The 16,445-nt window shown below is 66.5% G+C and overlaps 1 protein-coding gene across 1 annotated transcript; it reads right to left on the bottom strand.

The window, feature by feature from the left end:
- Positions 1 to 2,451: 2,451 nt before the first annotated feature.
- Positions 2,452 to 10,732, bottom strand: LFNG (LFNG O-fucosylpeptide 3-beta-N-acetylglucosaminyltransferase). Its single transcript, XM_055410422.2, has 8 exons — positions 10,208 to 10,732; positions 5,827 to 5,875; positions 5,239 to 5,338; positions 4,982 to 5,135; positions 4,746 to 4,831; positions 4,220 to 4,385; positions 3,710 to 3,795; positions 2,452 to 3,581 (listed from the first exon to the last, which is right to left on the bottom strand). The coding sequence occupies exons 1-8, from the start codon at positions 10,637 to 10,639 to the stop codon at positions 3,515 to 3,517; spliced, it is 1,140 nt and encodes a 379-aa protein (XP_055266397.2). The 5' UTR covers positions 10,640 to 10,732; the 3' UTR covers positions 2,452 to 3,514.
- Positions 10,733 to 16,445: the final 5,713 nt, after the last annotated feature.

Here is a 16,445-nt window from a genome sequence, read left to right as displayed (position 1 = left end):
GGGCAACCTCCAGGGGCCAAGATGAGAAGCCCTCCGGGCCCCTTGTTCCCCTCCTAGTGATGAAGGACCAAGTGCCTTCTCTGTGTCCAGCCCCGGGGCTGGACTTGGGGAAGAGGTCACCTTCAAGAACATTTGGTGAGGTCAGGGCTGGGGTGGCAACAGGACTGGCCTTTGGTCTGACAAAAAAACGGGGCTGGCTCTGGTCCTCACCTTGACCCCAGGCCCAGAGAGGGCAGGACTGGCTGAAGCTGCGGCAGGGTCTGGCCTCTGGAAGCGTGGATGGAGACTCGCGGGCAGCCAAGGGCCAGGTCTGTGGAGACCACCCTGGCTCCAGCCATCCCAACGAACCCCACCTCCGCCCTTCGTGCAGGCTTCCTGCTCCAGCCCAGGTGGGCCTCTTCGGGTCAGCTAACTGTGATGGCCCAGCTGAAGGAAGTTCGTTTCAACAGAACAGGGCAGGGCCCCATCCTGGCACCCTGGTACCTGTCTCAGCCCCTCCAATACATGGCTCAGCCTTTGCTCCAGCCAGCTGACCAGGCCCTCGCCCACGGGCAGCGTAGGAGCCAGAGGCAGGGCGGGGCTGGGGTGCCCAGTGGCCCCCGGGGTTGTGCTTTTACTTTTTGTTTCTGAAAGCCCACAGTGACCCACCGTTTGGGAGGGCCAGGCTGGGGACATGGAGCCCCTTGAGCCCGCCAGGACCCTCTCCAACCATCCCTCAGCCCAGTACGCGGGGAGGGGCACTGATGCCACCAGGCGTGGGGCATGGTGCCCCTGGTCGTGCCCGCAGGAGGGAGGGCACCCCTCTACTCTGTGACTCGCTGGGGGAGGGCCGCCTCCAGCACCCCCGGGCGGCAGATGCCCGCTCCTGTAAGGCCTGGACCGCTTCCCCTTCTGAGGACGGAGCCCGTACCCCTCGCTCAGCTTCGTGTTGAGGAGGAATGGGCCGGGGTGCTCCAGGAGTGCCCCTCCGCGACCCCGTCTGGAGGCCAGGTGCTCAGCTGCCTCACGCTGACCCCCACTTCCTACATGGAGGTGGTGACTCTCCCCACCCCCACCCCGGGCTCCCTGCTCCGCGCCGGGACAGCCGAACCAGCTGTGATCTCAATGCCCACCCCTGGGCTCCAGGGCCCTGCCGCTCCATGGGGAGGTGATGCCACCCGCTGGGGGTGGGGCACTAGGCCGCGGGTCTGCTCCGGGCAGAGGCTCCTCTGACTCACGCCGGCCGGAAGGAGACCTGCGGCCTCTGCCCAGAGCGGCAAGTTCCGCTGTGACCGCCCCACCCCACCCAGCCTGGCACAGCGGGCTCTGGGGGCGTCCCCCAGACAGGGTCAGGCCGTGTGACGGTGAGGGGCTGTCTCTCCCTGCACTGTCCCTGTCCCTGCCGCACCCCCAGGGCAGTTGCTGGGCAAACCACACGCTGACTCAGGGCTGCGCAAGGCCCAGGCGCCGGCCGGCTGCTCCCGGGCCAGAGCGGGCACCGGCGGGACATGCGGAAGCGGCACCCTCCCAGGCCCTGTGGGGGTGCTGAGTAGGGGAGTGTGCCGGGTTGGGGGGTGGGAGGAGAGTCACTCTTCCACCCTCGGTCTGCTTTCTGATGTGCCAACAGGGTACACAGCGGGCAGCAGGGAGCAGAGGCAGCGGTGGGAAGAGCCCCAGATCCCAGCGAGGCCCCGTGGGGCGGGACGGGGGCGGGGGTCAGCTGGGGGCTGCGGTCGGGGCGGGGGAGCAGCCTGTCTGGGCTGTTTGAGGAAGAGGAAGTGAGGGCGGCCCCGGGCCCCAAGGAGGGTCAGGGGAGGGGACTCCCCCAGAGGCCAGAGCAGGCCCTCCCCACCCCACATCACAGAAGCTGATTTGAGGAAGGGCCTGAGGAGCTGCCTTCTGTAGAAAACATTGCCACCGTCTAGGGTCAACAGCAGGGGCAGGGGTGGGCAGGTGAGGCCAGGATCCAGGCCATCCCTATCTCGGACCTGGATCTTCTCCACCAGCCCAGCTGCCTGGCCTGGTACGTCACATGCTCTGAGCCTCAGTTTCCCCATCTGCACAATGGGGGCAAGAAGGTGACCTGGATGGTTTGTGACAGGAACGAAGCTGGGTAAGGAGGTCCCAGGCCAAACCATGGCGAGCGCCTGTCGCCCTCAAGGGAGGACTGGACACCCTGGCAGCTGGCCCGGGCCAGGTCTGCGCAGGCCAGGGCTGCGGAGTCTGAGGGCAGTGTGTCTGTGATCTCACGTGAGATCTCCCTCTACACCTGAGGGTGCCCTGGGCTGGCCACCCAAGTTCCTGGGCCTCTCAGGAACGTGTAAGTTGCTATTCTGAGCCCAAGTTCCCGTCCCACGATAGTTGCCTTGGGGGGTCTCTCCATACCTACCCCACATGAGTGCCAACGAGCCCCCAAAGCCAGCTTCCATGAACCTGCATCTCGGGCGCAACTTCCAGCCAAGACCAGGACCCCCAGGTTTGCCCCAAAGAGCATCTTTATTCACAGCAAAGGACGTCACCATAGCAACACACGTCAATTCCCTGAGAACTTTTCCCTTATCGTTCACTTGCCTAGCTGTGTCTTGCAGAAGGAAAAACAGAAGGCAAAGCACACCTCGCTGGTCAGAAGCTGGACTGGGAGGAGACAGGTTCTGTGAAGGAGGTGGGCAGGGATAGGACCGATACCGTGACACATAAATACACAGAGCGTTAGACATTTCCATCAGCTTCAACAACAAAGATTATCCCAAGTTTGGCTTCTGCATTTTCTGATCCACAGAAAAGATAACACCTTCCCCAAGCCCCTGAAAACACAGACAAAAACACCCTACTTTCTTACCCACCCCCTTTCAAGAAAACAGTCACAGTAAAAACACTGTCACAATATTTACAGACACACCCACTGTGGGCGACTTTCCCTCTACTTTGGAGAGGAGAGAAAACGCTCAGCTGACTCCCCGCCACAGGGGAGCTGGCTGAGAGCGCAGGGGACACCTCTGCCCAGGACGCTTCAACCAGCGGCAAGGTCGCTGGGGCCGCTGTCGCTCGAAGCCGTGGCACCCAGGCCAGAGCGCAGCACGAGGGGGCTCAGGCCCCTCCCCCAAACCCAGCTTCCTTGCACTGAGCTCAGGGAGCTGTCCTAGGGGCTCTGAGCGGGGAGCCAGGGTCCCCAGGGGGCAGGTGGCCACAGCGACGCGCCTGCACTCAGCAGGACAGAGTGGCGCCCACACGTCCCCGCAGAGCAGCCCCTGGTCCCCATGCTGCCCAGAGACCCTGAAAGGGTAACAAAACTGTCCTCAGAGTGACCTCCGACACACAAATCCTTCCGGGGCAGAACACGGATGGACAGACAGACAGGCGGGCCTTTGCCTGCCCCTTGGCAGAGCAGAGCTGCCCAGCAGTCTGCTACAGGGACGGGCTCACACATAGGCGCAGCCCCGGGGCGGCCTCGAAGGCCCAGGCTGGGCAGCACGACAGGGGTCCTCGGGCCCTTTGGATACCAGGGGCGCCCGGGGACGGGGTTCAGCCACAGCCGCTAGAAGATGGCAGTGCGGGGACACCAGGGCGTGTCCGGGTACAGGTGGCAGTGGATGGAGAGGAACCTGTGGAAACAGAGCGGGGGGCTCATCCGTGTGGGCTGGGGGCCCTCCTGCACCCAGGCAGAGTCCCGGGGGCTGTCGAGCTGCAGCAGACCCCAAGGGACCTCGGTAAGCCCACCCCCTTTCCTCACCTCGACGGGTCAGCCTCCACCGAAAAGGGCCCCTTAATGTGGACGGCGTTCCGCTTGTTTTCAAACATGCCGTAGCTCAGGGTCACCTGCAGGGAGACGGAAAGGGAGATGCTGAGGGGGGTGGCGTGCCAAGGCCACCCTACCCTGGCTCTGCCCAAGGCGGGCATGGGTGCAGCTCTGCATGAGGTGACAGCCTGACCTTCTGCCCACCTCAGGGCCAAGAAGCCAGGTCCATGTTGCACCCCCTACACTGCAGCCCCAGGAGTTACGGCGAGGGAACATTTACGGGCATGGGAAGACCCGAGTCTCAGAGTAGGGGTCCCGCTGAAGACAGAGGCAAGACGGACGGACCACGGGACTGCTGCTGGGGAGATCTGGGTGCCTGGGTGGCAACCAACAGCCGGGCCTGTGGTGACCTATTGCAAGCCGCAGCCCCTCGGCGGCCCCGTCCCCATTTCCTTTCTCCCATCTCTCCGGGACGCTCTCCTCTGGCAGCCCACGCACGCACACCTGCTCGTGGAGCTCGGAGGCGGGCACCTGCTGTAGGTTCTCCAGGTGGGAGTGGAACAGCCCGCAGCGCAGGAGCGGCACGCCCAGCAGCGCCTCCACAATGTAGCCGACGGTGCAGTCGTCCGGCAGCCGGATCCGCTCGGCCGTGCTCACGAAGTGGCCTCCGCTGCGGGAGGGAAGGGCCGCGGGCCGCAGTGAGCTGATGGGGCAGCGTGCCACTCGGCCGGCCAGGCTCAGGCAGGTGGTGGATGCGCCCAGTGGGCGGCTCCCAGCCTCCCTGAGCCCCAGGACAGCCCCCTCCTCTGTGCAAGCCTGAGGACTCCCTGCGCGTGGAGGGGGTGTTACCAGAGGCAGGAAGGGGTCCAGACCCCCGTGGTGGCTGGTGGGCGAAGGTGGGGACGACTCACCCTGCCGGTGGACGTGAGGTTTGGGGACACTGGAGCTGGGAAGACGAGCCGCTCCAGGCAGGCCATGGGGGGACCCTGGGAGGTCAGAGGCAGCCTCACCTGCGCCCCAGGGCACTCACCTGGCCCAGGGGCTCATCTTCAGGGCCAGCCCTCGGCTGATGCAGAAGCCAGCCCCGCCGGTGGCAAACCAGAAGTGGACAGGACGCTGTGGAGATGGGGCGGGGGGATGCGGTGAGACTCCCAGACCCCCGGGGCCAGGCTGCGGGGCTCCCCCAGCCTCCTCCCCGCACGGCGCCCCCCAGCCTCCTCCCCGCCCGGCGGAACAGGCTGGCGTGGGGGGCAGGGGGACACTCACCACCGTGTTTTCGCTGACCCGCTCCGTGGCCTGGATGGGCCTGTCCAGGCTGGGCTTGCCCAGGTAGACGTCCTGCGTGTGCGGGTAACTGCCCAGCAGCCTCAGTAGGGCGCGCACGTTCACGTAGTTATCGTCATCCACGTGGCAGAACCACCTGCGGTTGGGGGGCAGGGCCGTCAGGGCGGCGGCCTGCGGGTGGGGCTGCCAGAGCCCCAGCAAGGGATGCTCCCTGGGCCCCGCCAGAAGCCGGCACTCACTTCCTCCCCGACTCGATGAAGCGGTCATACTCCACGGCCATCTTGCAGGACAGCGCTTGGCGGCTGTGGGCGGCGGAGCAGTTCGTGTTGACCACGTGGCCTGCGGGCAAGGAGCGGGGCTGTTAGTCCAGGGCAGTTCAGAGAGGGCGGCCTGGCCTGGGGTCACACAGCAGGCCCGGGGCAAGCAGAGCCAGAAGGGGTGGCAGTCTGTGCTGGGGTGCCCTGGGCCCAAGCAGTGCCTGCAGCGGCCACCCCACTCAAGCCCTCCCCCAGCCGGACCCGGGCCTGCAGATCCCACCCCCCAGCGCCACCTTGTCGGGCGCCCCGCCCCGCCCCGCCCCTGCCCATTCAGGCGGCTTTTTCCCAGCACCAGCCACCTGTTGCCGCCATACCAGCTCAAAGGGCCCAGGAGCTGAAAGGGCCTCATTTGCATGAGAATTGGGGGTGGGTGGGTGAGTGGTGGGGCAGGGCGCTGAGCAAACCCGTTGAGTAAACTGTCCTCCCAGGCCCTCGGCCCGGCGACCTCTCCCAAGGGGAGAGTTTCCTCCAGGCAGGACACCCCCTCGCCTCCCCACGTCCAGGGCTCACCCGCGCGCCTGGCCAGAGCCTCGTCTTCCCCGTCCGTGAAAATGAACGTCTGCAGGGAGAAATGCGGCCTTGAATGGGCAGCTCGGGGGGCCACCCCGGCCACCGCGGGGCCCAGGGCTGGGACCCCTCGTGCCCACGCGGCAGCTTTGAGCTTCCATTTCCCCCATGCAGAGCGGGGCTCCAGGGCCTACCCTGAGTGCAAGTGAGCGGGGGGGCTCGGGAAGGACCCCCACCCCAACCCTGACTACTGTGACAGCTGCGCCCAAGGTCACCGGGTGGCAGCTGCGGCGGCACGAGCCAGGTGCGGTGCCCCGCCCACCCGCCAGGTAACCGCTCGCGGCCCGCCCTGCACACCTGGCGGGGCACCCACCCTTATTGACACAGTGCCCGGCCTGCAGGAGGGGCAGGGCACAGGCTGAGAAGGTCGGCTTCGGGAAGCCAAATCTCAATCAGTTGGGGACAAAGGCCTCAGCTGGGCGGCTGCCAGGCACTGGCGGACAAAGGGCCCGCAGGGAGGGTGAGTCACCAGGCATTGTCCGCCAGCTTTGTCCCGAGCCGCGCTGCGAGGGGAACTCGGCCGCGTTAAGCGGGAGTGGCCGCACAGCCCATTACCATACAGCTGGCCTGGTTAACTGGGCCAGGCTGGGCACAAGGTCCAGCGGGCAGGGGTGTGGCCACAGCCCCGCGGTCCCCCAAGCTGGACCCCCAGGACAGGGCCCTTCACACCGCTGGCCGTGTGGTCAGCCCGCCAAGCCGGTCGCCTTCCCTGAGCAAAAGCAGCCTCCAGCGTTCTCCGGAGACGCTGACAAGTCCGAGGGCTGGGCCGGGAAACCGCATGGGCCCCGCACAGGAGTCTGTGCCCCCCGCGCCCACACGGCCCAGCACCCCTGGCCACGGCTCGGGCTTGCAGACGGGCCTTGCCCGAGGCCGCGTCGAAGCTCCAGCTATGCCAGCCTGGCTCCTCCACCCCTGCCAGGATCGCTCTACGGAAGGCGGGGTGGGGGGGCCCGACAGGGAGGGGCCAGGCGCTGCCGGCGCCCGCCTGGGCCCGTCGGCACATGGGGAGGAATGTTCCTTCCTCTGCCGCCCGCCCAGCGCGTGCCGCCCAGCGCACCCAGGCGTGCCGAGTGCAGAGCCTGGCCCAGTGGAGGGTGCCGTGAGCGCGCGCAGCAGGAGACACCCCCACCACCACCTCCATGTCCGCAGGGCCCCGGTTTCCTCCTGGGTACAAACGGGCGCAAGGGAGGGGCTGGGGTGTGAAGGCATGCCTGATGCCATGTATACTGGGGGCTGGGGTGCCCACCCTCTCCTGGTAGCCCCGGCTCCCGGTCCAGCCTGAGCCCAGATCCGGGCCACACACTCAGGTGAGGCCGCCAGCTGGGTGGGCCTAGAAGGCACTGAGGTGGGGTGGGGGGCGGGCCCCCTCCCGCCTGCTGCACGCACGCACCCCTCCTCCCGAGCAGACACCCCAGGGCGCCCGCACGCACGGACTCGCATCCAGCCCCCTGCCTGCTCTCCGGCATATCGGCCCAGGAATGCCGTGGGAGGCCGAGGCCGGCCCGTGCAGACGCGCCGTTGCCGCCACTGGATTAAAAGGAAAATGCTTTCTTAATGAGATCAAGTGAGGCCTGTTCTCCCGCGCTTTGGTGGTGCCCTAAAAACCCAGCCCAAGGCTATGGAGATTAAAGTCACCTTTGTTCAGAGAGGAGCGCTGGGAGGCGTGGGGCTGTGGGAGGTGTGAGGGTGCCGGGCCTCCAGTCTCGCCACATCAGAGCAGTCAGAAGAGGAGGGGATGGGCCTCACCCCCGGCTCCGAGCCTCAGTTTCCGCCCTCTGTACAATGGGTGTAACCAGAGCTCACGCGCCGGAGCAGAGTGCCCAGCTCCTTCTCTTCTTCCAGCTCCCTCACGGCCCTGGGGAGGAGGGCACCGTCCCTCCCCGGGTGTACAGGTGGGGAAACGGTGCCCCAGAGAGAGGCGGGCCCCAGCCGGGACAGAGGTGGTGCTGGTCCCCGCCAGCCGTGCCCCGCGGACCCCTCCCCACTTCCCTGACGACGGCAGTGCTGGGGGAGGAAGAGCCAGGCGGCGGGGCGGCAGGGCTGGCGGAGGGACACCCACAGGAAGCGGCATTGTTCCTGGAGCTGCGATTCAAAGAAACACAGGATGCCAAGCTCTCCCCCCGACAATTGTGGCCGCTGCGGTGGCAGCCGCCGCAGCCTGGCCCACTCCTGGGAGGGACAGGGGAGCAAAGTGCGGGCTGAGGGCCCAGCCCCTCACCCTGAACTTCCAGGGCTGTCATAACGTGGCCCCTGCTGACCACCCCACACGAGCCACTCCAGTGGCTGGAAGTCTCCTGCACGCCCCCCAGGTTGTGTTCACGATGCCCAGCTGCCCTTTCAGGGCGTTTCCTACTCTCCGTCCAGCTCAAATGGCACCTCCTCCAGGAAGTCCCTCCCTCCCCAACCCGGGTCAGATGCCCCCCTTCAGCTCACACAGCCTCTTTGGGTTTCCCCCACCGCAGCCCTGACTTCCTGGAGTCTCCGCCACCAAACCGGGTCTGAGCCACCCTGCACAGGGTTGGGAGGGGAGGTCTCTCCGTTGAAACAGTTTCAAGGACCCCTCACCCACAGGACACTGTGAGAGGGGTTCCTGATAGATGGGACACACGAACTGACTGTTGGGAGTCAGATGCGGCTTCTCCCGGGTGTGGTCAGCTAATGACAGGGGAACCTGCGAGAACCTTCAGTGGGGAAGGTGACCTCTCCCTACCAGGTTTCGGCCGTCCTCTTTCACAACCCCCGGCCAGAGGCCAGTGCTCTCCTTATTCCAGAGATGAGCAGACTGAGGACCAGGAGGCCCTTGGTCGTGCCCAGGGCCTCCAAGCTCGGCTGGGACTGCTCCCCGAGACCCCCGACCATATCCCCTCTGCTGGAGGAAGTCCTCAGAGTCTGAGATGAGAGGTGCTCAGAGCTGGTGGCAGCCCAGAGGGGGCTGAGCGCTGCCAGAGGTCACACAGCAGGCAGGCAGAGTCCTGGGGGTGGTGCCTGGCTTGGGGACAGCACCCCGCAAATGCTGTCACTCAGGGAGGGGGGGCCCGCAGGCCGCCATCGCCAGGCAACCTGAGTGGCCAGCGCGCCGGCGGCGGTTCCCATGGAGCACATAGCTGCACACAAGAGGCCGGACGCCTTTCTCCACTGGAGAAAGGGGCTTTGTTACCTTGCCCGAGCGGCCGGCGTGAGAGCCGCCCGGCGCTGGGAATCCTAACGGCCCAGCAGCCAAACAAAACCCGCAGCCCCCGCCGCCCCCTCCTGCCGGCCTGCTGAGCCCCTGGGAAAGGGACGCCGTGTTCCCAGGAGGCTGCCGTGGGGCTCCCAGGGCCCCCTCCCCATGCTGGGACCAGGAGGACCCTGCCCCCCTGGCCCTCATCGTGACCTCGTCGGGGCCCTGCCCCCAAACAGCGCTCAGCCAGGCCAGAAGGACCCCAGGCCTCGAGGGTTTCAACAGGGAGGAAGAGAGCTGGGGTCTTCTCTGAGCCCCCAGCCCGGTCAAGGGTCCTTCACCCTCATCCCAAATACCCAGGCAGTCCCTTGTAGCTCCCAATTCAGGGAATTCCCCCACCCCCTCCCCAGCAGCGCTCACACTCTGCCCCCAACCTGCCCCAACCCAACCATCCAGCTGCAGCCTGGAGGGAGATTTTTCAAAGTGGGGTGTGTCTTTATTATGTGTGTGGAGGAAGTCGGTGCTCAACTAGGATGTGCTAAGCACTAGGTTCCAGGCTCCAGAGACGTCTGCACTGTGGAGAGAGGGCCCCCGAACACACCCTGAAACCCAGCGCGTGCACTCCTGTTCTTATTCGAAGATGGGCCCCCCAGGGCCCCCACCAACGCCCACCCCCAACTTCAACAGCAACTTGTCCCCCATCCCATTGCAAAGGCTGGCATGAGGGACAGGTCTGGCCCTGTGCCCAGGAGTCCTAACCCTTCACTCCACTTCTCAGCAAAGAGTCTTCCTCCCGGGGAAGGGTACGAGACCAGGGAGGATGCCCCACGCTGAATCCACCTTGGTAAGGCTTGGGGACAATAACTCCGAGCTGATGAGTTTCAGTGTTTGAGGGCGAGAAGCATCACCAGGCGCCAACACCGAGCACTGGTGGCTGGAGACGGTTCACTGCAGGTCACTGACCGGTGGTGTTTGGGGAATGAGTCCCCACCCTGCACTTCCACATCAGGCAAACTGGGCTGGAAGGGTATGAACCGGCATCGCTACGCCAGATATTCCCGGTGGCGGTGCAGACAGGCAGCCTGGCGCCCACTGGATGCTGCCACCAGCTGGACAAGAGGGCACCTCCTCCCCTGCCCGCTCGCCCAGCCTGCCGGGGCTCACCATCTCCTCGTGGCGCGAGATCCACGTCTCCAGAAGCAAGTCGAGGCGCGCGCGATGAAACTTTCTGGTGGTCTTCACCGCGATGAAGACGTCGCGCGGGGCCAGCGGCTCGACCGGGGGCCGCGGCCGGCCGTCGGCGGGGCGGGGGGCGCCGCCGGGCGGTGGGCCCGCGTCCCTGCGAGAGCGGGTGAGCAGGCTGAAGTACTCGGACAGACTGTGCACCTCGCGGACGGGCGCCCCGGGCGCCGCCGCCGCCGCCTCCAGTCCGGGCGCCGTGGCCGCCCCCGAGGGGCCCGCCAGGCTGCGCAGCGCGCGCCGACCGCGTTCAGCGGGCACCGCGGGCGGCGGCGGGTCGGCCGTGAGCACCAGCAGGCAGGCAAGCAGCGCGCCCGCCAGCGCCAGCAGCAGGCGGCGGCCGCAGCGCTTGAGCATGGCGAGGCGGCGGCAGCGCGGAGCGCCCGGGCCCTCTGCGCCGCGCCGCGGCTCCCGGGTCCCGCCGCACGTCCGGCGGCGCCCCGCCCGCGGCCCGAGCCCTTAGAGCGCCCCGGCCCGGCTCCGCCCTGGGGGCGTGGCCTCGCTCGCGGCCCCGCCCCGGCGCGAGCTCACTGGCTCCCGGGCCCCCGGGAGGCGTGTCCTCGCGCGCGGCCCCGCCCCGGCGCGAGCTCACTGGCTCCCGCGCCCCCGGGGGCGGGGCCTCGCGCGCGGCCCCCGACGCCCGGCAGCGCCCACGTGGGGCCGCGGCGGGGGTCTGGGAACCAAGGGGCCGGCGCCCGCCCCGGGCCCGCACGTGCGCGCCCCGCCCCGCCCGCGTCGCCCCCGCCGGCAGCCGGGGCGCGGGGGCTTGGGCCCGTCCCGTCCCGCCCCGCCCGGGTGGCCCCGGAGGGGAAACCTAGGCCGGCCGGCGCGGGGCCGCAGCTCCGCGTCTGGCCTGCGGAGGGGCGCGCCCCCGGCGCTCTGACGGCGATTCCGGGACAGGGACTCTAGGCTGAGTCGCCCCGCGGGCGACGGCGGTCCTTCCCCGCTGGGCACTTCCCCTCCCCGAGCCGGCTTCCTCCGCTCGGGCTGGCGCAGGCCGGGTCACAGGACCGGTGGACCCCAGCGCCCCATCCAGAGCGGCCCTTATTAATAAGACGGAGGAGGGGCGTAGCCAGCTGAGCCACGAGGGACACGAGGTTCCAGCGGGAAAACACCTCACCAGATTCCATCCCTAGACCCGAGCGAATTCCCTCCTCTCCGCCCAGCGTCGAGGCGGGGAGAGGGTGGGTGCCCGGAATCCGAGGCCGAGGCCGCCCCTCCCAGCGCGGGACGAAGGGCCGCCTTCTGTCCCATTTGGTCCCCCTGCGCTCGGGCCACAAACGGGTGGCCCAGCTGTGCCCCCGCCCCGCCTCCCCGGCACACGGCGGGCCCCCACCCCCGGCCCTTCCCACGGGCTGGGCCGGCCCACCGCACGGGCAGGGGCGGCAGGAATGCGCGCCGGCAACCCGCGTTGAGGGTGAGGGGCGAGGAAGTGGCCAAGGGCTCCCCGTGGCGAAGTCAGAGTCTGAGCCCCCAGCCCACAGCATCTTCCGGAAGCGCGGCCAGGGGCGGCCTCCGCTTGGCTGCGTCTCCTCTCCCTCCCTCCCCAGTCCCTCTCATCCCCTCCTAAGGAGGCCCTAGGGGAGCACCTCGGCTACACTGGTCCCCCTCTTAGCACTGGCTCTGCCCACTGGCCCATTTGCTTCACAACGGTCACGTCTGCTCCAAGGCACCCTTCGTGGTCCCTCTCCCTCTCCCTGAATGTCAGCTGCAGAGGTGAGGGCCTGGAACACAGTAAGTTCTCTATAAAAATGTATTGTGTAGGGAATTCCCTGGTGGTCCAGTGGCTAGGACACCGAGCTGCCAATGCAGAGGGCCGCAGGTTCCCTCCCTGGTCAGGAAACTAGATCTCACTTGCTGCAACTAAAAAAAAAAGATTTATTGTGTAGATGTCTGGCCCGGTTCCGCGATTCTCACCTGGCCCATTTGTTCTTAGGTCCCTGGGGCCCTATCCCCTGCTTCTCTGTGATGGGGTGCGTTGGGGGATGGGAGTTCCCAGGCCTCTTCCTGTATCCACCCCCAAGGTAATTAGCAGGCGCCACCCCAGGCAGGCAGATGCCTGAGCAGATGGTGCTGGCTGTGCCCAAGTGACAAGTCTCCCATGGAGTCACCTCCTGCCATAAACTCCTCCCCATCAGCCTGAGCCAGCCTGGGAGCCTCTCCTTGCTGCAGAGGTGGGAGTGGGCAGGGGGTCAGCCAAGACCCAGCACAGCTCCAGTCCTGCCTGGAGGGTCTCTGCCCACTTTCCCTCACCCCACCACCACTGCTATCCCAGGTCTGGGCTAGGTTGAGAGGGAGCCTCCCCCACGGCCTTTCTCTCTCCCCTGGACCTCTTGAGCTGCCTCCGCACCCGTCCTCCTGCCAGTCTACCTGCTGTATTGATTCTCCACTCCGAAACCACACAGCTCTAACCGTGCACACAGGTCCAAACCTTTGATGGTTCCCCATGGCCTCTGGGGGCTTTCCAGGTGGTGCTGGTGGTAAAGAAGTCACCTGCCAATTCAGGAGACATAAGAGATGCAGGTTCGATCCCAGGGTCGGGAAAATCCCCTGGAGGAGGAAATGACCACCCGCTTCAGTATTCTTGCCTGGGAAATCCCGTGGACAGAGGAGCCTGGTGGGCTGCGGTCCAAAGGGTCACAAAGAGTTGGGACACAGCTGAAGCAACTCAGCACACATGTATGCATGGCCTCTTTTCAGTTCAAGTCCTGGCCCAGTGTCCACCTCCCTCCCAACTAGGTCCCAGCTCCATTTCTTGCCTCTGCCTGCAATGCCTCCCAGTTCTCTAACAGCCCCAAACCGTCAAGCCCCAAAGTCTCTGCACGAGCTGTGCAGGGCCCCTGGGTTCCTTCATCGGCGTCCGTATTAAGCGGTACCACTAGGTGCTGAGGGTTCCGCAAGGCAGGGAGGGACAGCCATGCCACCCATACTCCCGCCTGACCCTGACAAGGTCCCTGAGCCAGCTCCTCTGTGGCCCCGCCCCGGGGGTGGGACCCCCTGCTCTGCACCCAGAGCGTCTCTACCACCCGCGCATCTGGCCTCATGCTCCATAATCCTGCCTGGTGTGGTTTCGGCCCACCAGGCAGCAGGCGTGATGTGCCCATTGTACAGAAAGCAAGTGGAGGCTCAAGGAGCCCTGCTGCATTGTACTCGGGGAGCAAGGAGGAGGAGCAACTGGACAGGGGGGCAGTGGCCAGCCTGGCAGGGCGGTGGAGTAGAGGTCGGCAGGGGCTTTTCCGTACCTCTCTGCAGCCGGGCTTGGTGGGAGTAGGGGGACCTGGGTGTGACTGCCTGTCTGGGAACAGCAGGACAAAGCTCTGCAGCATTCTTGTGGGGGCCGTGGGCTTTGGCAAGAGTGATTCAATCTCTTTGCTGTCAGGAGAATGGAATTTCGTGGTGACTCCTTGAGGTCTGAAAACTGGAGGGGGTGGCCGCCCTAGCCGCCCCTGCTCCCTTCCCCAGGCTGGCTCCAGCCAGAGGCTCTCCCCTCCCCTGCCCTCAACCTAGACCCAAAGGCTCCCTCCAGGGACCCATTGGGCCAAACAGCTCTGAGGGGGCGTGTAGGGGTGATAGAAGGAGGTGCTGGGCCCAGGACAGGAAATGGGGAGGCAGGGAGGAGGTGGGGAGGGCTGACCTGCTTGTCAGGAAGCCCCTGGGCGCCTTAGGGCCCTTGGGAAGGGGGAGGGGGAGCGACTGTCCCAGGACCCTCCCCAGGCTCAGGCTCGTGGACACAGCCCAGGGGCCAGGGGCTTCTGGAGCCAGACTAACCGCTTTCCAACCCCAGAGGGGCCACTTCTCAGCTTTTTGACCTTGGACCTGGGACTTTCCTCCTCTGAGCCTCGGTTTCCCCACCTGTAACACGAGGATGACAGGTGGGCGGTGGGTCAGAACGCCGGCGGCCTGGCACTCTCACCCAGGGACCTGGGCCTGGTGCCTCCTGCATGGCTGACCCCTGCTCCAGCCCGCGCGGGGCTCCCGAACAGCCGGGAGGCCCGATGACTCGACCCCTGTCCATGAGGCTGGGTGGAGAGGTGGCCGAGGACAGGGGACCCGCCTCAGCAGTCTTACTCTGCCTCTCCGTCAAGCTCGGAGGACGCGCTGTCTACCCATCTGAGCTCAGGCCCCCTTTCCCAGCCGGGGCTCAGCCTGGGGCCCCCTGCAAACGGAGTCAGTCCCAGAGGGCTCTAGAAGCCCCTTCCCCGTGGGCCCTGGAGCCTTGGGCTGGCCTCCCAGACTGGCTCTTTCCTGGGAAGATCCCGGAGACATAATGGGTGGGCCATTAACTGGGAGGAAGTCATCCGTGGCAGTCCTGCTCGGCATCCTGAGAACAGCCCAGAGAGGGACGGGAGGCGCTGAGCACCGCTGTGCCCCGGGGGGCTCACACGTCCCCTCTGACACCGACACATGAGGGCCTGTGCTCAAGGGGGACCTTGAGGAGGAGCGGCAGCGTGGGCATCCAGGTGCCAGGGTGCCTGCGGGCTTCCTGAGAGCGGCGAGTGGTGTGGCCACGGTGGCCCCAGGAGGCCCCATCCAGAAGCTTCGGGACAGAGTCTGTGCTGGCAGGATGCTCCATGGCAGAAGGGTGGGGGCGCAGCCAGCAGCTGCTTCCCGCTACCGCTGTTGGGGTGGCGCTGCCCCTGTGAGAAGACCAGACGCAGACGAGCCCCCAGCCCGGCCCCGCCCGCCGGGACCCCTCACCCCGAGCCCCGCACTGTGTGGTCTCCGGCCGGTTCCCTTCTCTCTGTGGGCCTCGGGGTTTTACTCGAGGCTGCTTCGGGGATGTGGCTGGTGCCCACCCTCCCCCGCTGCCCCCACCCCATCCCGCCAACCCCGGGCTGGCGAGGGGCTGGTACTCTGCAGGTGTGAAGTGCCAGTGTATGCCGGCCGCCTGGCTCCTTAATCTGAACCCTGGGGCCTGGCGTGGTCAGAGCAGCCCGCTGACTTGGCCCGGGTGGCTGAACAAAGCTCCGAGGAGAATGGATGGGTGGATGGATGGATGGGTGGATGGACAGATCGACGGACGGACAGATGGACACATGTGGACACAGGGACATCCAGAGGAAGGAGAGCCCACCTTCCTCCCCAGCGCCCAGCCCCACTGAGGGGGACGTGGCTCTCAGGGTACGGTGGTCAGGCAAGGCTGCCCCCTGAACACTGCACTGGCCCTGGGGCGGGGCCTCCGGGCAGGTGGACGCCCACGATGACGCTGGACTGTGTGGCTGCCCTGCAGTCCCCAGTGAGCTGCCCAGGGGAGGCCTGGGAAGTCCCACTCAGAATGCTGGTCTTACAGGTGGGACACAGGGTCCAGGGAGGGGAAAGGGCTGCCCTTACCCCCACAGGGAGGTCGGGCCGTCCCACACTTGGGAGCAGGGTTCGTGCCCGTGGTGAGGGCAGCAGGCCCAGAGCCCGCAGCTGCGCTTCTTCCTGACGGCCACACCGGGGCTAGCCGAGTCTAATCTGATTTACAGCCCCCAGTGGCAGAGCTGCACTGCCAGTGCCCACTGCTGACGTCCTGCAGGGACCAGACGCCCACCAGGGAGACACCAGAGCTGCTCTGCCCCGGCCGGCCTTTGTCTTGCCAAGAATGGCTGGCTTGTGCTGGGCAGGGGTGGGCCGTGGCTGTGTTGCTGCCCGCCGGGCTCCAGGCACAATCCCCTGCCCCAGTTCTGACCCTGTGCTATGCGGTGGAACCAGACCCCAGAACGGGGGAGCAGGGCCGGGGGCTGAATGGAGGTAGCTGGGGGCTGTCTTGGCTCCAAGCAAACCTGCTTCCTGCCCTGTGTGGTCCTGAGCTTGTCTGCCTCTCCCTGACCTCAGGCCCCTCCTCGGTAACGAGAGGGTGTTATCTTCCATCCTGCTCTCTGGAGTTGGGGCGGGGGGGAGGTGGCATCCTTCGCTATTCCGGGCTACCTGGAAGAGGGGGCTGTTCCGTGCCCAGGAGTGGCAGTCACACCCATGGGGGGTTGAGCCGCCACCACAGGACCCATCTGTCCACCTGTCTGTCTGTCCATCCGGCTATCCGTTCACCCCCAGTGACACCCTGGGTCCTTGCTCCATTCCGATCTCTGGCTCCAGGGCAGGGAGGACGTGACCCAGACACCACCCCTGGGCCCAGGGAGCTCACAGTCTCACAGGGAGGCATCTGCCGGCATCCAGGTGTTCC

This window comes from Moschus berezovskii, chromosome 27 (assembly GCF_049115385.1).
Source record: "Moschus berezovskii isolate FMDL1 chromosome 27, NW_MosBer_1.0, whole genome shotgun sequence".
NCBI classification, from domain to species: Eukaryota; Metazoa; Chordata; class Mammalia; order Artiodactyla; family Moschidae; genus Moschus; species Moschus berezovskii.
The sequence above is the reverse complement of the archived record's forward strand: the minus strand, read 5'-3'. Positions and strand labels throughout refer to the sequence as shown.